Raw genomic sequence first — 25,703 nt, 5'->3', positions numbered from 1 at the left:
TTTAACCAGAAAACCGTTATCCGGACTGTCTCGGTCCCGAGAAGTCCGGATAAGAGGGAGTCTACTGTATTAAGTTCAAGTACTTGACAGGTGCAGGGTTACATCCACCACTAAACTGCTAATGAAGCCAGCGCATGCGACGGATTGTGGTTCGTATTCTGTTGCTTGTCGAGCCCTTAAACTATCACGTTTACTGGGCGAAAATTATAGGTAGGTATACTATGTTAGTGGAGAGGTAGCCTTAGCCTTAGGTATGTGATGGACAAGACAGTAAAAAATTGCCTCCTTGAGAAATTGGGATGTATGTTTGAAACGTTAAAGATCAATATATCACACAGTATTCAAAATACTCCATAAAAATCCATAATTCAGATCCATAACAGAAAGGTAGTAAATAACAAGTCAAATTTAGTTAAAGACATCTTTAATCCATTCTGTTACTTGTAGTATAACTTGGTTTGAGATGATTTCAAATCACAATTTATAGTGTCTTGAGGTACATAAAGTTGAACAAAAACCGTAAGAAGTGCATTTGTTCGTTTGTTGCTAGAACTATACAAATAAAATTGCTGGTAGGAACACAATTTGATTCTACAGACAGAAAAAATATTAGTTAGACTATAATATTGATAACAATAATTCACACTTCTTACTTTAGCAATATAAAATTAATAAAATAGTTAAAATAAAACTATTCATAATTTGAGTGGATTAAAAAGTATACAAACAATATCAATTGCATGAGCAAACAAATCGAGGAAAATATATAAAGAGAAGTTAAAATAAGCTTAAATATATATTTTGATCAGGGGTTGAATGGCTGAAATGGATTGGCTCAAACCCAAGAGAAACTGGTTTTCCAAACAAAATTCTTACTTTTTTTAAGAGGAAGTATGTACCTAAACATTTAATTACACCTAACTTTGAAAATTAACAGATAGAGAAGAGAATAATTTACAAAGCTTTGCAATCAAAGTAACTCCAAAATAGTTTTTTTGATTTATGAAAATAAAAATAGTGTGGGGGTAATTCAATAACAAGCAAGTCATACAATGCCAGCACTGTATGGTTTTGGACTTTTGCTCAATGTTTCTTGAAATTTCCAATTTAGGGTTTATGAATACTTTTAAAGTATAGAAGTAGTTGTAATTTAATAGTAGATAAATTTAAAGGACTTTTGAGTAAACACATGTCATCTTATATTGTTAAAATTTCACACAAATATCACAGGAAATGTTGATCTTTCAAAATATAAAACGAACCAATCCTTTTCCACCGTTGGTGACTTGAAATACCTCCGACTTAACTTTCTTATATACAAAAATCTTTACACATTAAATGCATCTATGAGTAAAAATATAATACACATGGTATGAAAAGAATTTGACATCGGTAAAAATGAAAATGTCAAAGGATAAAAAAAGGAATGCCTTTATACGATTTATGCTAACTGCATAAAATAAAGAACACAGGAAAAGTTTCTAAAGAATTAACTAAACATACACTACTGCAACTCTCAGGCGCTGCAGTATCAATTAAATAGGCAAGTATAAAACAATTCATTGGACTAATATTATATACAAACGATATATTTATAGTATGTATAATATCCTAAAGTATAGGTGATGTCAATGTTGTTACTCAATTAAGATTTCCATCTGTAAATAGTTAGGAGGGTTTAAAGAACTATGTGTGGTAAGCGTTCCTGTTTAAAATTAAGATGCTTTAAGCAAAAACTGATCTTCATAATCTTCTACAGATTTAATCCAAGGATTCATCATTTCAAAGGACAAAGACTTAATTACTACTATTAATCTAATAGGATTTGGCAAGAATTGAGATAAACTATGTTTCGAGGTTTCAAAGAGAAGAAAAGTAAAATATATTAAGCTACAGCTTGCGTAAGAATTTGAAAAATCTGTTTGTTTACTATATGATCACACAACTAGGTATTGTACTCAGAAAGTTATTTAAACACCCCCATTTAAATACAGATGGAAAGCTTGAATTGTGCAACAAACAAAATGATCACAGAGTTCGCATCTGAGACTGGGTATTTCCAATGGATCTTTTACCGGGTGGGTATTTTATTTTATCACAACATATACAAACTAACTGTATGGATCGAACAGTAAACACAGACGTGGAAACCGAGGGAATTTTACATTATCGATGAGATCGGAAATGGTCTTACCCTAAAATCTCTTTGGTGAATCCATTGGAAACTAGAAAAATATGTTTTCAGATGGAATCTTTGTTTGAAATTTACTTTTGTAGTTAACCAGCATAAATTTATTCATACTCGCAACAATGCATAGATTTTAGAGGTATAAAGGAAAACATAAATCACATTTTTAAATGTTGCTTTTTGAGCTCAAAGTTCCCATACAAAAAAACTTTTGTAATTAATATGAATACATTGATATTGCAATACATTCTGTTAACAATTTGTACAAAACATACATATTTTCATATTTTTCATTTTGTAACAAATCAAGTATTGAAAATAAAATTTGCCATCTGAAAACACATTATCCATTTTAAACAATTACTTCAATCTAAAATCCATGCCTTTTAAAAGACAAACACTTAAAACTAGCAAGTCAATGAATGGCATTGAACTATGGATAGAAAATAAATACAGTTTCACCTTAAAATATTCAGCCTAAGTTATATTTTGTCCTTCAAATTTGATCCACAATTTTAAAAGTATAAAACAATTAAGGAATTAAGTTCTCTAACAACTATTATGTATAATTAATAGATTTAATAACATTTAATACTATAAAAAAATTGCAACGCTAATTAAAATGCAATATGTAACTAAAAAAATACAATACATGCAATAGTACAGCAATAAGATTGTTCCTTTGTTTTTAGCCTTTTTTATCATAAAAATTTACTTTATACTGATAATACAGTAATAAAAATTGACGTCTTGAGCCAACTAAATTTTGTTTTTGGCTTTAATCAAGCTTTACACCAATACCAATAATGATAAAGTTTCACTAATCTGGTTAGATACAATAACTTAACATAATATTAGAATAGGTCTTAAAGGGCAATCAGTCTATTTCACAATATAACCAAAATAAATAAAATTTTATGGATCTCTGTTAAAAAAATCACTTAATTAAGTTAAACACACCAAAACATGAACAGATTAAAAAACAACTTTTGTTCTAAAATATAAAACAAATAAACAAAATGTTATAGATATCTCGGTTGAAAAAAATATATATATGAGTGGACCAGCACTTAATATAGTTAAACACACCAGAACTTAAACAGATTAAAAAACGACTTTTGTTTTACAATATAAAACAAATGGATAACATTTTATAGATACCTCTTGTAAGAACAATTGAAAGAGCTATACACACCACTAAATTTAGCTAAACACATTAAAACTCAAACAAATAAAAAAAGAATTTTTGTTTCACAGCATCTTTTCTTATAATAATTTAGTTTTAAAAATCTTTGTACAACTAAATCTACAGTTCTACTGCACCAATTTTATTAATAATTATTGGGTCGTTGGAAATAATTATGAAAGTTTGAATTTTTTTTTAGAGATTTCTGGTAGTAATGGGTTTGCAGGTATACATCATTAGATCATATGGAACATGTGTTAACAATTGAACAGCTGATTGTTGTATTGTTATTTCCTTAAAATTTCATAGTTTTCATGTTGTAAATAAAGCATATAAGTATAATGTACAAGTTTTCTAGAGACTTTTGTATGTCACCAACCACAACTGGTGCTAATAACACAAATAAATTAAATCTTATAAATACCTCTATTAAAATTAAAATAAATAAATTTTATATAGATACCTCTGTTAAAAACAAATTTCCTTCAAGAAGACCATCATTAAATTTAGCTTCACACATTAAAACTCTACAAGATTAATAAATAATTTTTCTTCTTAAAAAAAAAAACTTAAAGTGATAAATTATGTAAAATAATATTATTGGGATTCAAATAACAATTTATTTTTGCATGCATTGTAGGAAATAAATATCTGAAACAAGCAAACAATTACATGCTTAAAAAAGGTATAAAAAATATATATAAACCATACAACTTTTATCATGCAGTTATATGACCAATATTTTCGAGAAATGCAAAAAACACAAATTTGCCACCCTGAATACAAAAAACGTATACAATTAAAGGTTACCCGTTTGTGTTTACAAAGAAATATTCGACACTTTGAGCTATGAAACTGACATGGACTTTAGATTAAATAACTAACTAACTGTTAACACATAAAAACTAACTTAAATAAAATTGTGTAGTTCAGCAGGAGTAGCCATAAAACACGGCACTAGACGAATACACAGGGGAAAACTCCTTCACTTCCTGAAACATCCACACGTACCTGTTAGATTTACAGACTAGTGACGCAAGATGGTTACAACTTACAATAATCGAGAACTGTTGAAAAGCCCAACATTTTGAGTTTTGACTAGGACACCCGCATTTGAAATGTACTTGTTGTATTTGTTGCAGATTGTAACACACAATCTCACACTTGCGTACAAAAAACAAAAATTCATATTTAAAATGAGGTTCTTCGTTACAGGCTTGTTTAATTAATTAACATTTCGTATAACTTATTTTGAAACTTTTTGTTTGTTTATTTGCTAACTCAACAGTAGCTCTACAGGGGCTAAAGCCCCCCCCCATTGGTATCTGGAAAAATAAATTTAAACATACATTTTGTTAAAAACTTAACGGAGGTTTTTGGACACAGATCTAGATGTAAAATACTGCTCAGACTAAGCGCGTGGTCTTCATTTTTCAAACATTGCAACACATTTTGAAGTTTTTTGGTGCTAGTAGGAAATAATTGAGAAGGCTAGGAGGTTAAAATGAATAAGCAAACTGAGTAAAAATAAGTTGGTTTTGTGTATTGCCTTCCGTATTAAATAAAAAAATATCTACAAGAGCTTAAGTAATTTTCTGCCCAAGTAATTCTCAAGTTGTCAAAACAGCATCCTGTATCCAATACCATTGACGTTAAAACCGGTCTCCATATAGACAACTTGAGGATAACTTCGACAGAAAAGGGTAACTTAACCTGTTGTAGATAAAAATAAGTTGCGTTTAATGATAGGGTACTTTACACTTACCCAGTCAAACTTTATGCTGTCGCATGTGAAAGGCGTTTCTGTCAGCGTAGGCTCCAGCGTAGAGCTCAGGCTGCGGAGGCGCTGAAGCTGTTAAACATTAGACAACAGAATGTTAGCATGGTTTTTATTACTGCTACTGTTATCTAAGAAATTGAACGTGATGAGATTACTAAATTTATGAAACAGGCTACTACTGCCTAAATGTATCAGATATAAATATCACACATATCTTCCAATTAGACAAACAAATTAGGAAACCACTGAGAATTAAGGTACAGAGGAGAGATTCAATGGTACACTTAAGTGGTGTCGGATCATCTTCAAATGGTCCAAAGTCGTTTGGTCCACAGTTTATATTGCCGTTCGTTTGGTCCAAAATCGTTTGGTCCAACAGTTAAAAACTCGTTCGTTTGGTCCAAAATCGTTTTATCCAATTTCATTTGGTCCAAAATCGTTTGGTCCAACGTTTATATTGCCGTTCGTTTGGTCCAAAATCGTTTGGTCCAACAGTTAAAAACTCGTTCGTTTGGTCCAAAATCGTTTGGTCCAACAGTTAAAAACACGTTCGTTTGGTCCAAAATCGTTTGGTCCAAAAGTACAGGCCAAACTAGAAGTAAAATGTTGCATTGTAGAGTAAACTTATGAAATATACTGTACGTTTATATTGCCGTTCATTTGGTCCAAAATCGTTTGGTCCAACACATTAATACGAGTTCGTTTGGTCCAAAGTATAAACTATTGCGTCCCTCACATTGAAGGCGTTCAAATATCCGCCGTCGTATACAATAATAATATTAATACAATTTTTGCTTGAAACATGTTGACTTTCTATGTTTTTAACGTTAAAGACGCCATGTTTTGTTGTATTCAAACCACTAAAGCGTACATAAACAAACTTAAAGCTCAATAGTGTATCATACGGTTGGAAATCTTATAAATTAACAGTTTTTATCACATTTGGCGACCTTCTAATATACAGAGTGTTCAGTGGACCAACGTGTTTTAAATGTTTATCATACACCTTAATTTGTATTGTTGTACCGGTACCTATTCACAATGGAGTGTTTACTATTGATCATGGTTGTCTATAATTCTTAATCAAAAGGTTAAAATAGAACATGAAAATTACATTAATTAGCCTACTCATATTTTCTGGACGTCCACAATTTCCTGGTAAAAATTTTGTCTTACAGAATTATATATAAGGATCTTATTTTCTTATTTTAAAATTGATGTTCTTCTGTATAATGTCATGTTTAGCAATATAACGTTCCATTGCGAACAATTATATAATCTTAATATTACAGTAACTCTTTCAATCATTTCTTACTGCATTATGTTATATCTATTGTACTGGTTGGTGTCTGCCTTTTTGACTACTTTTGCCGATATTTTGTCTTATTATTCAAGACTGACAGATCATCACGAGATTATTGTTATACATGTGTATTTAATCATTGGACAATTTCCCATTATGTAATACGATACAGAATAATAAAAGTGCAGAAGGCTTTTACAGTCTATGAAAATGAATGTTAAATAGGCTACTTTTATTTATCATAGACACATCATTAAGGTACATCAATTATAGGTCTACTCTTTGTGATATGCATAATTGTCTGAGACAAACATTCAGGCACGTTGCCCATATTTTTTTTTTTTTTTTAATAATAGTGGTTTTCAGTTACTGGATTAAATTTTTAATAATTTTATGAATAAATGCATGATAAGTTATAGAAAGTTATTAATCCTAAATTTCAGTTTATTACAGACTTTTAGAGAGTTTACTTTGATGTATTAATTCAGCTTAGTGAAAGAATACACAATAGAGCCAATGAATGTTATTCAACTAAAGAAGTGTTGTACATGTTTACTGGTGCTACTCAGCAACAAAAATCATTGATCTCTCTAAGTTACTTACCCAGATGGTGACATAAAAAAGGCCCAAACTCCATACTATAAACAGTTTCTCAGGCCAGAGTCAATTTAAAGCGCTTGAATTGTGGCATTTATTAATTCGGCTTATATTTCTCGTAACCAACAGATTGTTCATCTGCAGAAGAAGTTCAGTGTGCTCTTATCGTGTCTAATGACATCCAAACACAGAAACCTTAAATTACAGTAGTACCTATATCTTGACTATATATCTATATACCTATATCTAACTTTTAACTTAATAATTACACAATAGTTTCTTACCGAAAATGAGGTTTTGCCGGCTCGAGATATTTTTAAAACAATCGAGAACTGCAAAACCATTTTTTGTCCCTGGTACGAACACTATTTTTCACCACACTACTACTATTCACAATAATAATTAATGCACACTGATAATCAACTCAACTTTAAGGCCTACCGCACACGAAAGACTTTTTGTCGGCCGACTGTTGGCCATCAGTCTGGCTGGAGTCGGGTGGACAATCGAAAAGTCGTCAAGACTGTTTGGTCGTTGACTATGGGTGCGCACACGACACGACTGTTTAGTCGTCTTTCGAGTGTCGAGAGGATGTATTTGACAGAAACCGCTGTCATATGTGCGTTACTGACAAGATTTCGTGCAAGAAAACTTAAGAGAAAATACTGAGTGCATCTAATTTATAGTCCGAGTACCTTGAAAGGCCAGATTTACCTCTATACTCGGATTTGAAGAAATATCCGGACAAATCTTTCATGTGCTCATGAATGAGTGTTGATTTTTTTTTACCAATTGTTAATACCCCAGCTTCAAACACAGTGTTTCAAAAACACTATCAGTTCAAATTCACACACACGCATATATACTGTATAGGCTATATTTCTCCGTTAGCAAGATAAATCGAACAAAATTTTCCGATTTTGATGAAATTTAGTACAAACGTGTAAATCTACATGTATTTTAATCGAATGAGTTCGTAAACCAGCATGACTATGGGAACGGGGGTTTATGGGGGGTTTTATCGGTTAAAAATGGGGGGTTTTACGATAAAAACAAAAGATTCCGCAATTTCTTTAGAAAACATTTTGCAGAGCTTGAAAAACAAATAATTTAGCATGCTAATTATTATCATAATGCTTACAGGGAAATTCCAAAATATTTAAAGTTAAAATTGTCATGTAATTTATATGTAGAACAAGTAAACTGTTGTAGTTTGCTTGTTTATGGATGCATTTTGATAAAACTTGGCAAAACTATTTATTTTATACTCAGCTATTAATGTTTTACTAAAACACATCCTGAATACCCTCCCTGTAGCAGCAAACCTAGGTACTCGTTTATCCTAATTTATTGAAATAGATTTAATAATAAATTAAATCAGGCAAATGGGAATTCACTTAGTCTGCAGGTTTGCTGCAGCGGGGGTATTTTTATTATGATCAAATACTCTTTATAAAAAGTCTTTTTATAAAGAGGGGACCGTGCCTCAACTTCATCGATAAGTTTATCAACTTTCTCGTCCCTCAAAACACATGCACTGGTGGTTGTCGAAGCCAAAATAGTAACAATAACACACAAATAATAATACTTATCATAATAACAATAATAATACACATGATAACAACGCACTTGACTGTCAGACAGACAGACTTTTTAGTCGTCAGTGTGCGCGCTCAAACTTATCTCCGTGCCTTTATCAATAAGACACGACAGTTGAGTCGGGGAGCAGTCGGCGGGAAAATCGGTCAGCACCAAACTGCCCCGACAGTCTGCCGACTGTCTTGCTGCGGTCGGCCCGTGTGCGCGCTCAGATTTACCACTATGGGGCCGACTTTGACTCCCGACTACGACTAAATAGTCGGCCGACAAAAAGTCTCTCGTGTGCGGTAGGCCTAAGGTTATGTGAAGAAGTAATTTCAGGAATCAGCAAAAATAATAATAAACAGTTGCTAGGCAACGGTGAAAATAAAACAATTCTATTTCAATGCTGTGGATACTGTTTGTGTACATAATATTCAAGCGGGCAGCTGATTTTGCGGCCCTTAGGGATGTAAAAACCTGCTCGGTCCCCAAATAACGATTACAGCTGGCATGGCCAGCAAAACGTAACTTTCAGCCTCTAATTAACGTATGTAAAAAAGGTAATAACATCATAGTGTGGCGAAAAAAACATTTTCAAACAATAAAACAAATAAAAAAACTCAAAGCTTTTACTTACTTTTCAATGATAAAATCATACATAGTCAAACAATAATTTACAACATCTGGTCTGGTTAATATTACGGGTTGAATGAAAAGAAACATGTGAACTTGCTTCTAAAAAAACATTGCTCACTTAGTATGGATTATAAAAATATTATAAAAACAAGGAACAAACCCCAAGTGAAAGTGTTACAATACATATTCTTGACCATTTAAGGTGCTTGCTAAATCTAGCACTCTATTAAACATGGTCTCAAATATGTATTAACTTACTTTCTCACGCTAACTGGCAATCACGACAATCAATATTATTGTACACATATAACTTCTAACATAAATATTTCAATTGCAATTTGAAACCAAATACTGTTAAGTACCAACTGAAACCAACTACTGTACAGGTAGTTTATGTTCTACTGTTGGTCAGTCCTACAGTATGTTTCATCTAGGGTCCTACGCACGCGTGAATCGAGTAGTCAATATAAATCACAACAGGTAGCCTAGTTAACACAAAGACACAAACATTTCGTAGTAAATATAATTCACTGACATCTTCAATAATTGAACAATGTTTTAAAGAAATGAAATTTTCTAACATGACTTAACATTTGATGGCAAAACATAAACTTAAAATGATTGTATGTACTGTGAAACTCAACTATACGCAAGTGTTTTCTATGTATAGTAGTAAATTGCAAATTAAGTGATAACGCACATCCTTTATGGTAAGGGAAAACTACATTTTAAAGTTAAATATTATGTCGGCGAACAACGACAAACACAACATTTGTGTAAACAAAACATTATTAACTTAAACATTTACATGTAAGTTAATTTGATTTGAAACCACCTTTTCACTTTTTAGAAAAAACAACATGAAACTACTTTGAACTGTTTAGTACGCAATTTACACTTATTTCTATAACACAGTGAAGTTAGCCTTACGTACGGTTATGGCCTCGACATCCCCTTAATATCTTAATTATCTATCATTCTATTTAAATTCATTAATATCCGTAAAGTGGTTTAAAATATCAAAATAAAAAACGCGTTTATATATATACAGTATCAGACTAGTATTTATCCGGCACGCGTTGCAGTACTAAAAACTAACTATTAAATGTATACAAAAAAATATAATAAAATTTAAAAATATAAAATATAAAAATATATAAAAACTAGCAGAGTACCCGTCCTTCGTACGGGGTTGGAATATAAGTATAAAATGCTTATTGCAGTTATACTCAAGCTTTGCGATTGCAATGGGTGGAGGACACAGTTTGATAAAATTTGCTTTTTTAAATTTACAGTATTCTATAGTATTACACATCTACCATAGCCATAATGTTCTACCATTTTACCTAAACAATAGAGAAAAATAAATTATCAATTCGCAAAATATCACAAATTATTCATGAAATGAAAAACATATACATAACTGTAAACAATCCTACTTTGGCAGTTCTCATTGCGAATCACAGTTTTTTGTTGCTGCTTAGTTCAAATTAGCTGTTTTCATAAATGCAAAAAAAATATAGTGCTGCACCCTGTTGGTAAATCTTATAACTTTTTAATGCTTTTCCATATCATAGAACCAACTTTTTTAGTTGAAACAGCTGACTAAATTCTTTAATTCCCTTTAAATATGAATACTCATAAGGTTAACATGGGGAATTACAGAGCCACTGGGGCGGAGCCCGAAAGGATTTTTGAGATAAGAATATGCCTATATGTTAATCGGGAATGTAAGCTATCATCATGCCAAATTTCAGCCCAATCCGTCCAGTGGTTTATGCGTGATTGAACTTCAAACAAACAAACAAACAAACACACAAACTTTCACATTTATAATATTAGTAAGATATAAATATTTAAAAATATAATATAATTTTTATAAAGGTACAACAATTACAAACTCTATTCTTTTCAATAATTTATTCACGTTTCTCATGGGGAGTAAACATAACATTTTGGGAAGTTTTACAAATAGGATATATCTTCGATGAGAAATTAACTTTATATATTTGTATTATTAACTACATAATTGTTACAAATACCATGACAAACACACAACAAACACAGATTGAATTTTAATATATAGATAAATTAAATAAACCATCTGTTTAACATTGAATGCAAACTCAAAGCAAAGTCAATGTTTATCCACAAATCTAGGGAATTAAAACGCGTTGTTTTAAGATTGACTGGGGATAAAAAGTAAACATTACACAAACACATTATATATAAATAAATATATGTATATGTACGTGTATATAAATGCAAACATATCAATTATTTAGAAACGTAACACAAAACAATAAATAGGCCTCGGAAGGCAGGCGGTTGGGTTGACGACGTGACGGCGATTATTTGAACGCCTTCTATGTGAGGGACGCAATAGTTCATACTTTTGGACCAAACGAACTCGTATTAGAGTTTTGGATAAAACGACCCGATCGAATGGTCCACAGTGAAACGTACAGTCTATTTCATAAGTTTACTCCACAATGCACAATTGTAATTCTGGTTTTGCCTGTACTTTTGGACCAAACGATTTTGGACCAAACGAACTGTTTTAAAACTGTTGGACCAAACGATTTTGGACCAAACGAACTGTTTTACAACTTGTGGACCAAACGATTTTGGACCAAACGAACTGTTTTACAACTTGTGGACCAAACGATTTTGGACCAAATGAAATACTCCCCAACTGGATCATAAAACGATTTTGGACCAAACGAACTCTTTTACAAGTGTTGGACCAAACGATTTTGGACCAAACGAACTGTTTTACAACTTGTGGACCAAACGATTTTGGACCAAACGAACTGTTTTACAACTTGTGGACCAAACGATTTTGGACCAAACGAACTGTTTTACAACTTGTGGACCAAACGATTTTGGACCAAATGAAATACTCCCCAACTGGATCATAAAACGATTTTGGACCAAACGAACTCTTTTACAAGTGTTGGACCAAACGATTTTGGACCAAACGAACTGTTTTACAACTTGTGGACCAAACGATTTTGGACCAAATGAAATACTCCCGTGGTGTCTAGGGTAAATTTCAACACCTCCCCCCTCGCCCTCATGTAGTACAGCGCTCACGGTGGAGGAAGACCCCATGTCCTTTACGATAGGAATTTCCGCACAGTGCTCGCTGTTTGGGCACTTCCTTGCTAATCACAAGTATATTTCCAGCACAATATACCAGAGCTGATATTGCACAGTCGTCCCATAAGCGTGTTTCCTCTATCCCTTACTTTCGCTGTGGAGTAACTAACGTTTTTGGGTCTAAATAATCTGTCAAATAGTATTCCAGAGAAATAAAATCTCAAATGTGGCCTTAAATAATTACTTTTCATTTGTGAGAGTAAGTAAACCTAATCTATGAAAAATTTCAAAATTTATCGTTTGAAAATGCTTGTAATAATGCCCTGAAATCAAAATCGACAGTCGTCCAAACAACCTTGATAGGTCCTCTTTTCCTTCTTTTTGTCCTAGGCACGAGCCCGGGATTGTTTTTCACATTGCTTCAGGCTAGACCTAGCGGGTGCGGTATTATCATATCACTTAGATAAAATCCATTGGTGACTTAGCGGGATTTGAACCCGGGACTGAAGTCCGGCGTTCTAACCACACCAGCTCGCTCCCTAGCTAGGTCCTTAGGCTTTTTAGAAACAATAAAAAGGGTGATAAATTATCTTAATTAAACAAATATAAGAAATGATCTCACAATTTGGATCACTATGCAAAAAATGTTTGGGTCTTTTCCTAGACTAGTAGTTAGCGTCTCAAGACTTTGGTGCAAGAGGGACAGGTTCGAATCCCGCTATATCCTGTAATATTTACTGTAAAGAATCTGGTGACTGGGTGATACTACTTGAAATTGGTTCAGGATGACAGTGGACTAAGATAATGGAAGAGAGGTATGGATGCATGAGGATTGTGACAAGGAAATATATAAACTTATTAACAATATCTATGAGGTTGAGAAATTAAGAAGGACTGTTAACTGTATTTTAACGGATTTTACCCTGAGGTTGATCGTGCCCATTGCCGTTAACACCTTAAGCCAGCTTTTGATGAGCTGTGACTTTAGTAATTTATGACAAGTAAACCTTATAACTAACCCACTACCTGACTATGAAAGAATTGCATTTACAACATTAATAATTAATGAACTAACACTGTAAAATGGAAACTGATAGAAGTAAGGCAATCTAGCAATGAATTAATCGAATTGACAGGACATAAGTTTAATTATTGAACAATTAGAACCATGTGAATTTAGATTTTGTTTCGACAAGCTGATGTCGGCTTCCTTAAGGAGAAGACCGACATTTTAAGTTAGAAAACCTACATCCTAAAGCCCCCTGATTTCTCCTCGGCAACCCCTAACTGAACTTAAACTATCTCATGATTGAATTGGGATTCCCTGATAATTTATGCAATACTTAGATACTAATACTTATGTTTAGTTTTGAGTTTTCAGCGAGTTTTCTGGGTCGGCGTCGTCAAGTCCGAGAAGAGGGGAAAAGGCGAACGAGAGAGATTTTACGTATCCTCGTCGTTTTTACCTCTATTGCCGTTGACAGCTGATACGCTTCGGCCAATAAGTTATTGCTCGCGCGCTGAGTATGTATGTATAAAAGTGACGCGCACGGCACAATCCACAAAACATTCAATGGGTGTGGACTGCTTTCCCTTAAAAGCGTTTGAATTATCTTCTTTAAAAATGCCATTGGCGTGGACCCTAACAAAAAAAAAGCCTGGATTACATGAAAATAAGCAGCAACTTGATATAGATGACTAATGTGTATATACAAAATTACCTCAACATTTTTGTTATAGTTCACAATCATTACATGGTAAAATGAACTGTGTGAAGATAGGATACTTAGTATTGGATTAGTCGATTAGTTACCTTTAGGAGCGTAGTATTGGCCACGCCCTTCTCCATAGCCGTGGGCAGGACCTCTACTGGGCCCTGGCCGTTGGGGACCACTGTGGCCGTGGCCATGCCCGTGCCCGTGCCCGTGTCCGTGAGCATGCGCGTGGCCTGGATGTCTCTGAATCAACAAAATTATCACATTATATACATTTATTAATCACACAAGTGAAGGATTATTAGTACATAAAGAGGGTCATATTAAGAATCTATGAGGCCCCCAGCGGCTAGAGACTTCTCTATTCTGATTCTTCAATGGCTGGAGCTTAGGGTTTTTAGAAATACACGTGGTATTGCTTCAACCAGATGAACTTGACCCTTGGTTTTCTACAATCCAATAGGCAAATAGACCTAGGAGACTAGTTATGAAAATTTCATTGTACTTTGTAATAATAATGTTAGGAGTCTGCTGGTCAGACTTCTTAGAAATATGGGTCTGCTGAAAAAAATTTATCTTCGTGTCTCAAGGCAAAGTCAAGATGCTTTGAAAAATATTGTTTTAGAAAAATTATAATTGATATACTAAAATCAATTCTCAATCCTCTTCAGGCAAAAACAACTTAAGTCATATCCTAAGAGAACAAACAGCTCTACCATTCTCCTCAGAGTGTTGATTGGTCTGCGCAAAGTCTCGGAGAACCTTCGCGCCGGAGGTTTCTTTGGGTTGGAGGATGGAGTGTGGACAGCACAGCATTTGATGAAAACTCCCATGAAGATGATGAAACATATCCCTATCAGCATACAGGCCCACCAGTACTCCTGATCAAAAATGGTACAAATTATGATGGTGTTAAATTGCTAACATGAAATAAATTAACATGTTCAATACGGCTGCGCGATGGCTAGCCACTGCCGGCGGCGCGAACAACTAATGCGCTGCATGGATGAGTGTGTGAAAATGTTTAAATTTAGTTTCATCCAAATGAGAGGCATATACTGTGTGAACGTAGTTTTATAAGAACCTAACAGATAGAAGCACTAATCAATACTGCTAACCCTCAATATTTCCAAATGGAGGGAAAAAGCAGGGGTGAAATACACGGATACACCATCAAAGAATACCGCAAAAAAGTGGCCAAGCACAATTTTGATGTTAGGTTTCTTTCACAAAGTTACAGTACATTCATTGTCGTTATTCTATTGCATGTCATTAGATCCAAGCCTAACCTCTGACTAAATAATTTTTTAACAATCCCTACCACCGATAAAATATTCGGATCTGAAAACAAATTATACTAGATTGAAGTATAAAACTGGCACAAGCGGCAAGCGTAACAATGTTGATTATAAATTTGGTCATCAGTAACTTTAAGTTTATAAAATTTCTGCATGTCTTGTGTTTGAACTATAGGATGAGCCCACCGCTAAAGCACTTCACAAGTACAAGATGATGTGTTTGTATAGAAACATGTACAAATCAGATTAATATTGAGCTGATTGAATATTTACTTACGTAATATAGTTTTACATCATTACAACAGTTTAGGGCTTACACAAAACATAGATTTAAACTGTTGATGGATATATTGACAAAGTTATCATTGTTAAATATAGTAAGGATAATCCTAGAGTCACTACTTTGAACAAACATAACCCTAACAAAGAATCTTGTCTTTTGTTGTAGAAATATTATCAATCTGATAGGACTTTATGTCCACCTTAACCTCCAAAAAATTGCATCTATGACAAATATAAAATATATGAGTTTTATTCTAAATTTAATCCCAGGCTGCTGAGGCATGTCTTTGATATAAATGTTGTGTAGACAGTGTGATTTGGTATACCTTCTTCATTGAGCTGCCAGAGATAATCAAGTTGATATACTTAGTTCATTTCAAACAAAAAAGTTACTTATTGAGTGTTAACTAGATAAAAATGTCCTAGTTTTTTAAACAAGAGCGTTTATCTACATACAAAAAGGACCTGATGGTGATCCAAACTATAGGCCAATTTCTATAGTCCTATCAATTTTGAATGCAGATCAAAAATGTAAAATTACAGCAAGTAAAATACAGCCCATCTCTTTAAGTGGCAATTCAGTAGGGAACGTACCTGGACCCACTGGGCCAAAGTCTGCAAAGTTTCCTTGTTGAACAGCAAGTTTTTAAGTCTTGCCAAAGGTCCTTCTGCATCTACAGCTCTGCATTTGAAGAAAACATCACAGTAGCCCTGAAACAAGAGTTATCTCCTTCGTATTAAGTCAACAAGATGTTTCATGTCAAAGTGTTAAGTAAAGTTATCTTGGTAAATTTTGTCAATTACTTTTACTTTGCAAAACGAAGTAAAAAAAATATTTGAATACATTTATGAAACCTAGCTAAAATATGAACGAACAGAAATAATTATGATGTTTTAAATTCTAATCCATATGCATGATTTGAAATATTTATGAGTCATATGTAATGATTTTATTTCTTGAAGATGATCAATTTCAATAAAGGGAACAACAACCCTTGTTGATTATAAACCTGTTCTATTTCAATTCTATTTCCATTTGTGATATGCAGTAGCTTACAAGACTTTCACGGTTTTTTTTTACACTTTAGGCTGCAGTGTTCAAACTGTGAGAGTTTGTGTAGACCAAGGTTTGTAAATCATAAAAATCATGATTGCACAATATTTTTGTTTATGTATGCAATTAACAACATTATTGTCTATTTCCATGTATAACGTATATAAATTATTACAGTGTCGTTTGTGGATATTTTGTACATTTTTAACCATGTTTATGTTGTTAGTATCAAGAGCGTGGCATGACATTTTAAGCACGTAAGTTAAGTGAAAAGACACAAGGAACAAAAACCCACTGAAGTAAAATTTAAAGTCTATGAACTGATTCAACATAAATTGTTAAATACTGTATCGGAGCATTTATATAAAATGTTGGATCAACTATGGTTTTCAGTTATCTGTAGCCTTCGTTACCCTAATAACCCAAGTAATCGAGGTTCTACTGTATTTATAAGTTCCGTTTTTCTTTTGATCCCCTTATTTTCCTATGTATATTGATATGTTTACCTGAAAGTTGTCACATGGAGAGCCGGGTCGCAAACTGATGCCTCCTGGAGGTAACCCTACAAGATGAGCAAACTCACTGGTGCTGCGGCAAGACTCTGGATCCGTCCCATTCTGACAAGCTAACTCACACAACTTCCGCTTGTCTACGTTCTGTCCCTGTGAAAAAAATTAGTTTAATTTAATTTAGCATGTCTTTGAAAATATTAAATTGTTACAAAGAATGATGTAGATTAGCTGTATGAACTGCTTACTAGCGATGTGTTAAAACCGAATCTCAAATCTAGGTAGAATGCCGTCTCTGTTATAAGGCAGTTTCGTTCTTCTTCTTTTTTGATGCATTTTTAAGTCTTGTTGCCAAATATACTATGTTATAAAATAAGTGCCTGCCACAAACCGCCTTAGCATTAACTAGTTAGTTATCATAATTTTTTTGTACTTAGAAAAAGCAAAAGAAAAAAAATACTGTAAACTTTGTTTGTTGTTATTTTTTTATCTATTAGTCTTCACCGACAAGTTTTGTAAACTTGACGAGGCCATGCATATGTAATATCATGAATAAATACATTTCAATTCTGAATTTATAATCCGAAACTGCTGACATTTTTAGGTTTAATTATTATTGTATACAACAGGAAATATGTCCTATCAAAATAATGTACAATATCCATACTTGTCCATACAAGAAAACAAATTAATCTTATTATTAGTGGTCTGAGTGGCCACAGCATTTTCAGGTCAGGTTGGGCTATTAGTTGGCTCGAGAGTTCAATTCAGGCTGGGAATAACTTTCAACCACAGGTCAGGTTAAACAACATTTTTTTTGATCCCAGAAATTGTCTGCAAAGATGAGCAATCAAAAATAGACAATTTCACCTTGATAGTGAGAAAAGATGATGATGTCGCTGTGACCACGATAAAACTAGTTAACTGAACACAACCCTAAGCTAACTCTAAAGTACTTACTTAGGAACACAACATATTTACTGAGCTATACCATTGACTATATAACACTACTAGATTGAAAGCCCCATGCATTTGGTTGTGAACAAGCAATCAGCACACTCTGGCGGGAAGGGGCGATCTTAGCGCTGACGTCACCGACCAGTAGGTGCTGCCACGATGTGGCGGGCAATGAAAACATAGTGCTGTCTGCTATTACGATACGACGCAATGTACAGACAGCCGACAGCTGAGCCATGCTACCCGCGCCCACGTGACTTGCCGGAACTGCACATCCGCTCCCCGCTCGCCTCGAATTCGTGTTGTTAGAAGTGAAGCGCGACTGATCATTAATTTAACTGCTTCGCTAAGAATCTGAGATATTAGACAGGGACTCGTATCCTAATATTTATCGTGATATTTTAGTGGTTGGTGAATTTGTTGATAAAAAAGATGTCCTGTAGATATGTATGAATTTCCTATCTAATCAAATTTAAAACGCCGATGAGAATAACTTATATACAAATTTGCGTAATCAAACGCGTCATGTTGTAAATGTTTTGTTGTAAGAATTTATAATCAAATATTTAATTGGAATTGAGAAAGTGTGATATTTTATCAATAAATAAATAAATTGATTTATCCACATATCACAATTAAATTTTAATCTATTAAGTATAGTAGAATACATCCACCTAACACTTTGAAACTAGTGAACGAGCTTGAAATAACGACCACACAAAACGCCCAAACCCAAAGCAAATAAAAACTGCAAAATGTGCTCAGAGAAAAAGAGAAAGTGAAATGACAGAACATGGAGGGTGGCAGAGCGTTCGTTCAGTTCGGGTAAGGGCATTGCCTTCACACAATACCCGACAACCCCTAGGCTACACTATGATTTACAACATCTGCCTGCTATAGGGAAAAAGGCACCAGTTGATGTGTCAGTAATATGAGACATTACGTAAAACGGGGTTAAATATTTGATAGGCCTATGGTAAGTCTCAGTTTTAATTTAGAAGTGTGATATAACTGTTACACGTCCTTTAGTTCCGTTATCAGCCAATTTTATATTTATAATAAACTATCACCATAGGGGCTCAGTCTGTGATCGATTTACTTTTTCGTTTCGATGTCCCCAGAGACCAGAACTCCATCCTTTCTCATTAAAAAATATGTATCTATACTACAGTATTATAAAACGTGGTGGTGAGAGTCAGTCTGTCTCCACTATATCACATCCATTTTTTGCAACCGCTAAAAATGTTAAACCGATGTAGTCAATATGAAGACCTATGAACTTTTTAGGTTTATTAACTACCCTTACTTGGACAAATGTCGTACGTGGAAAGTCTATTAAAACTGTGTAGTGGGGAAAATATCATAATTAATTGGGTTCTAAAACCTGTTACTATTATTATATGGACTTAAAAAAAAATAATACTGCAAGCTAAATGTTAATTATTATTACTTTAAACGGTAGGAGTTGATCCAACTCCAGAAATGTTGAGTATCCCAAAACACAAGAAATATTGATGAAGTTCAAATAATAATAATGGTGTAACAATAGTCTTGTGAATATTTGTTTACGAAACCAGTAGGGAACTGTACAAATAAGTCTCTGTGTTTTGGACGATTTTGATATTGTGATATCAAATTTACACTGCTTAACGTATAATTGAAATAGCCTTCAAAATACACAGCCTTTTATAATACTAGATGTTTATAAATGTTCACAAATCAATGGGAAAAAATAACCAAAATGGGTATTTGAATTTTTTACCAGCGGGAATATATTACAAACAACTAAAAATCCGAAACGACCTTCACCCCCAACATGGTGATTTATTATATCACAAGTGTGTTTCATACATAATTGAAGTTCATTACCTAAACAATATCCTTTGTTTGGTGATTTCAGAGATAGAATTGACATTTCGCATGTATACTTCTCCACTGTGTACATACAGCAGAACAACGTTTACAATTCTTTATTTTTTAAACCATTGTTCGTATAACAATAAAATATAAAACACTTGCATCATTCTTGCATGCTAATCTTTTACGCTTTGAAAAAGAAACCTCGTTCGCCCAAGATTGGGATTAAAAATTTCCAAGGACTGGCGAGGGAAGCGTTCACAGAAGAGAAACATTTATTACCCTGCTAAAAGCCCTAGCTGAATGACAAGTGGTCCAACTGAATGAATATTGTAAATTACCGAATTAAATGTAAAACCTGAATATTGTAAAAAATAGAAAATAAAACATATTACCGTTGACTATACAGGGTGTTTGTGAACTCAATCACATCACAAAAAGTAAAGAATCTGTCTAACAAGTAAATACCAAAAAGTAGCAGTAATTTTTATTTACATGTCATAATGCATTATTTATTCGGTTTCATTAAACAGCTTAGTCAGTCACAATGCCGTGCGTGATTATAAAGTAAAATTATTATAAGTTTGCGGCAGTAATTTTAATAAATGACAATTTCAGTTCTTGTATTTAACTAAAAATATTTAGGATCTAACAAAAAATTACACAATATCTTGTTATTCAAACAAAGAAAATACTTAGTCCTTGGCCACTTCCTTAACAACTGCTGGACTGACTGTGTTTTTACATACATAGCCTATTATAGACTAAATAATAAATATTGATAGAATGAAAACCAACAATTTTCGTGAGGCTCAGCTGTACTGAAATGATCTTTCCTTGTACATAATGTATATTATTTTAATTATATATGTATATTATTTTGTTGTACAGCTAAGAGGCTGTTTAGTTCATTTATTTTAGTTCATTTGTTTAGTAGTGCCATTTGTGACGGCGATTAGGCTTAACGTTAAGGGGCCGAGCATTACTTTGTTGTTCAGTTAAGAGGTAGTTCAGTTCTTTTCATTTATATTAAGGTACAGTACTGCAATTTGTGACAGTAATTAGACTGAACAGTAGGGGACCGAGCATAGTTCGATGTTATTTAGTAGGTTAACAAAGTAAAATATACGGCACTTATTTATGGTTTAAAACTATTTTAAAGTAAAACTTACCATTACTAACCCATTATAAAGTTATAAAGTTATAAAGTATAAAGTTACTTGGTCGTTTCGTTTGTATTTACAAAAAATGACAAACGTTGTTGCCACGTTAAAACTTTTTTTCTTCAATTGTTTTGCAAAAAGCATTTTAATGGTTAATTCTGATTGTTTTGAATGTTATTACTTTTTCATTAATAGGTTTAACTATTTTAATTATTACTATTTCAGCAATTTTGAGTATAAACGCTTAAGCATAAATCTATTTATTTCATTGGTAAAGTACGTTATTGCTAAAGATTCAATACTTTTTGGAGGTTAAGTTAAAATTATTTGAGTTCTTAACCAAATTCTTATTTAAAAGCTGGCCCGTTAGATAAGGCTTAGTATTATAGTTGTTACATTTGTATTATTCGTGACTTAATGGGTTAAAACAGTACTATATACATATATTTATATATATGTTATGTGATTGTGGCCAATTAACAATACTTGACAATTAACAATACTCCTCAGTGCATAAAATATAAAAAAATCGTCTACAATATAAACTATATTCGTGATTTAAATTATTCAATCGTTGAATCACTATTTCTTTTGCTTTTTGTAACTGTAGATACTGTATGTGTTTTTTCTTTGTGCATGCTCTTATTTATACTTTTTCATTACTATTTACACTAATTATATTCATGGTTATACGTAATAAATATTATTTTTACACAATTCTTTTAATTTCATTTACCACTATTTCAGTTTAAGTGTCACATCACTTTGTAAAAAGTGTAATGCAAAATGCCTGAATTATTTTGCAATGCAGATTTGTCACATTATTTTTCAAACCAGATAACGAGAACCCCAGCGTATGCAGGAGTATATTTTCTTTTAACGCATTAAAAAAACATTTATTTGTATACAGCAGAACCAAATTTTTGACCAGGGTGTTTTATATTTTTATACATTGGGTTGTCTGTAGCTGCCGATGTGGGGTCTTCATTTGCTAAATCATAGGGCCATAAACGAGGGATCGTAAACTTTCACCGTACCCCAGCTTACAAAAGCCGAGATATCCTCGCGGTCACGTCCCTGTGGGCATTGACTATGCAGCGGGGGTGTTTTTACAGTCTGGGAGATCCAAACAACAGTTTGGACTCAACAAGTTTTCTTTGTACAGTACATATAAGCAAATAAGAAATCATTTTTCTGTTAATTCAATTTATCTTTCGATTATTTGTTTGGAGTAAAGAAATTACTAACCTTCACTAAGCGTTGTTAATGTTAAAGATTTTCACGATGATAATTTTTAGAATGAAAACATTTTGCACTATTTGCTTTAGAATTATAAGGACCATCATAGAAGAATTTCAATCAGAATTGATTTTTTTTTTCAAAAATCCATTTCTCGGGTTTGTCATAGTTTTATGGGAAAATAACATAAGTTTCAAGAACTTTTGAACCGTAGTTTTTACCGGAATATGGGGCTGCACTAGATGTTGTTAAGAATAAAAAGGATTATCACTTACGAGTACTTAATTCAATCAAAACAGGGGTTTTCTTTAGAAATTAACATTTTTTCTGGTATTAAGGGATATTTTGTTGAAATAGGCTACCATAATTTACAATGGAATTTTAACCGTAATTTTTACAGAAATTAGAGTTATACTATTTTGTTCTAAGTTACAACATACTACAGTACTATTTTTTCAAAATCGTTCGGTGATTTCAGACATCAATTCAGTGGATATATCCACTCAAAACTCATACTCGAAAATTTTGGGGTAAACAATACTTTATCCATGTACTAACTAATATTGGGAGAAATTAAAAATAAGTTGTCAAAGATTTGCTATACCCTCCTGAATAAACTCGTACCGTACCAAGCATACGGACGGTACGTGCAAATGAGTAAACAAAACGCGGTATCGCGCGCGCAGCAGTAGCCTACTCCATCAGGAGCAATGACCTACATCGCATTCACACAGCTGCGCCGCCGCCGCCGAGTACATCGCGAGACGCGAGCGCGGGCAATCGTTCACTCCGCATCGCCGAGTCTAGTCCAACAGTTTAGTCTAGTCTAGTCCGCCGCTAAGCTCAGTCCAGTCCAGTTGGCAGCAACTGCAGCGCGCCAGGCGACGGTTCCATGAACTTCGTGGTGACGGTGCTGCGATCTAAGTAGAGGGGTCAGTACTACGTGCATCCACCGTGCACAACACAGTACATTGTAGAAATTTCCTGTTCACGCGTCCTCCCGCATAGTCTTCAATCTAGTAGTGTTATATAGTCAATGGCTATACTTAAATATTTTGGAAAATTCGTCAACATCAAATTTCAGATGAGGTACAAATAATTAACTAGATAACAGTACCTGTCGTTTCTTTATGACGAAAATACTGGTAGAAATAAGAAATTTTGCCAAGCAGGTTTTGTTCTAGGCCAAACTTTGAAAATACCAATTATAGACGTTGGTAAAAGTCGATTGTCTAGTGATATTGTGTTCCCAAGTTTGTGTTGATCTGGATATTATATTATAACACTTCACCTGGTTGCTGGTGAGGAAGCACTCCTGTAGATTCCACTCTAGACAAATACTTCCAGTACACTCTCCGTTGATGCACAACTGGAAAATACAAATAAACAAGTCTTAGCAAGAGGAAATGTTTCATGGTTTACGCTCATGAGACACACATTCACTTGAGTTGCTATGTCAACACTTTTAAGTAGTGTGGGCGAACAATTTGTCAAGGACATACATACAACTTGTGTACAGCATGGGCATGACAGTAGTCATATTGTCCGTCCAGAAAATCTTTTCTGCCTATAGACTTTTTCTATGTACTTTGCAGATTTGCTAAAATAATACCAAAAGATTTTACCTTTACCTGTGTTAGTTAACTGTAGCGATGGTCAAAACAAGAAATTTCAAATCTAAAAACCGAAACATGAAAAATCGAATGCCCAATTTTGAATCTCAAAACTCAAGAGCAATATTTGTTTAGTTGCCTGGTCACGATTGCATATCAGTTATCATGAAATCATCATGAAGTGATAAATTCGTCAAAAGAAAATAATTTACTTGTAAAATAATGAAACTGGAATCTCAACATACAATGAACAAAAAATATTAATACAAACACTAATAAATAACATACTGACTATTTAATGTACCCATCACATCTAGGGTTTACTTTATGTCTATTTCAGTACCTACAACCAAAGTTAGTTTGTACCTGAGTGCCCTCGTTGCAGCGGGTCTTGTTGGCCTTGGGTGGAGGTCTGGGACATTCAGGACTGAGTCCATCACAACTAGAGCTCCAAGCACAGTCGGACTCTGACTTACATCTGACGTTGTGAGAGGCAGGAACAAAGCGGCAAGTCTCACTACTGCAGCACGGGCCTTGACTGGGACTGTGAAACATGGCATAACAATGAAACACTTTGAGCCAAGACAAATGTCGAGAATCAACGTTTCCTTGATACTATTTCTATTAAAAGTTACGTTGACTCAAAGAATTTGGAATGATCCTTTATAAGGCTTTAACGCAAAATTCACTGTTTTACAGTTTACAAAACTATTGGTGATGGCTCATTAACAATTCAAAAGTTTTACGCTTAAGTGGGTCTGGCACAGAGCTCTAAAGTTGAACCATGCATAGTAAAACTATGTTAAAACCGTCTTGAGACAAAATTTTAGACAATTTGATTTACTCATTGCTACATAAGTACTATAAATATGTCAATTGCAATTTTTTACATATCATGTTAATCAACACATACTTCGTATTAACTAAATAAAAGGCAAGACAAATTTTCCAAAACAAATTTGCAACCGTCAGAGTGCCAATTGTTGATGTGAAAGACTATTTTGGTCTGTAAAAATGTATTTATAATAGAGCCCAAAAACTATTGAACAAGAATGAAGTGAATTGCGAGAGGATGTACCTGCACTCCGTGTGGGCTCGTCTCTGGCAGCCCTTGGCTGATACATTCTTTATACTTTCCAACTCTCCCACTACCCGAGGATAGCAGCACTTGTCCATACACTCCTCATCATCATAGCCACAGTCACACTCCTCCCCTGCCTCTACGATCTTATTGCCACAGAACGCCCCCTCAGACACTGTAACAACAATTCACATTTTAGATTTGACCTAAGTCTATGCAAATTACCATAACATTAAAAGAACCACCGTAGACTCAAATTGAAAACACGACAATGGAATGAGTATGAACCAGACAAATTTAAGGGTAAATAATGAAGAATGTAGATTTCTACCATCGTTCTCGTATAATGTACGCTTGTTTTCTTCTAGTTGGGCCATGTCTTTCAGCTGTATTTTAATGCTCTAAAATGTTAAATTGCATTCAAATACAGCTTAACAACAAGGTCTAAACCAGATGACTGTACAATATACAATAATTGTATTTTGTGGTAAAAAGAAGTTGGGTTCGTACCTCAAAAATATGTTTTTTACTATATAGCACAAAGCTCTGAAATACTAAGAAG

At 33.6% G+C, this 25,703-nt stretch overlaps 1 protein-coding gene across 1 annotated transcript in view; it reads right to left on the bottom strand.

Moving 5' to 3' along the window:
• Window positions 1-407: 407 nt before the first annotated feature.
• Window positions 408-25,703, bottom strand: part of LOC128997913 (disintegrin and metalloproteinase domain-containing protein 10) — a 56,589-nt gene continuing 31,293 nt past the window's right edge. The window contains exons 8-16 of the mRNA XM_054423739.1: window positions 25,139-25,316; window positions 24,427-24,604; window positions 23,739-23,816; window positions 17,229-17,384; window positions 16,263-16,379; window positions 14,805-14,969; window positions 14,187-14,331; window positions 5,140-5,226; window positions 408-4,366 (exon numbers count right to left, since the gene is read on the bottom strand). Coding sequence (XP_054279714.1) covers window positions 5,144-5,226; window positions 14,187-14,331; window positions 14,805-14,969; window positions 16,263-16,379; window positions 17,229-17,384; window positions 23,739-23,816; window positions 24,427-24,604; window positions 25,139-25,316 — 1,100 coding nt within the window. The 3' untranslated portion in view covers window positions 408-4,366; window positions 5,140-5,143. The remainder of the gene's footprint in view (window positions 4,367-5,139; window positions 5,227-14,186; window positions 14,332-14,804; window positions 14,970-16,262; window positions 16,380-17,228; window positions 17,385-23,738; window positions 23,817-24,426; window positions 24,605-25,138; window positions 25,317-25,703) is intronic.

This window comes from Macrosteles quadrilineatus, unplaced genomic scaffold (assembly GCF_028750875.1).
Source record: "Macrosteles quadrilineatus isolate MER2022 unplaced genomic scaffold, UCM_ALF_1.0 Scaffold_7__1_contigs__length_78375512, whole genome shotgun sequence".
Taxonomy (NCBI): Eukaryota; Metazoa; Arthropoda; class Insecta; order Hemiptera; family Cicadellidae; genus Macrosteles; species Macrosteles quadrilineatus.
Note: the sequence above shows the minus strand (reverse complement) of the source record. Positions and strands in the feature narration are given on the sequence as shown.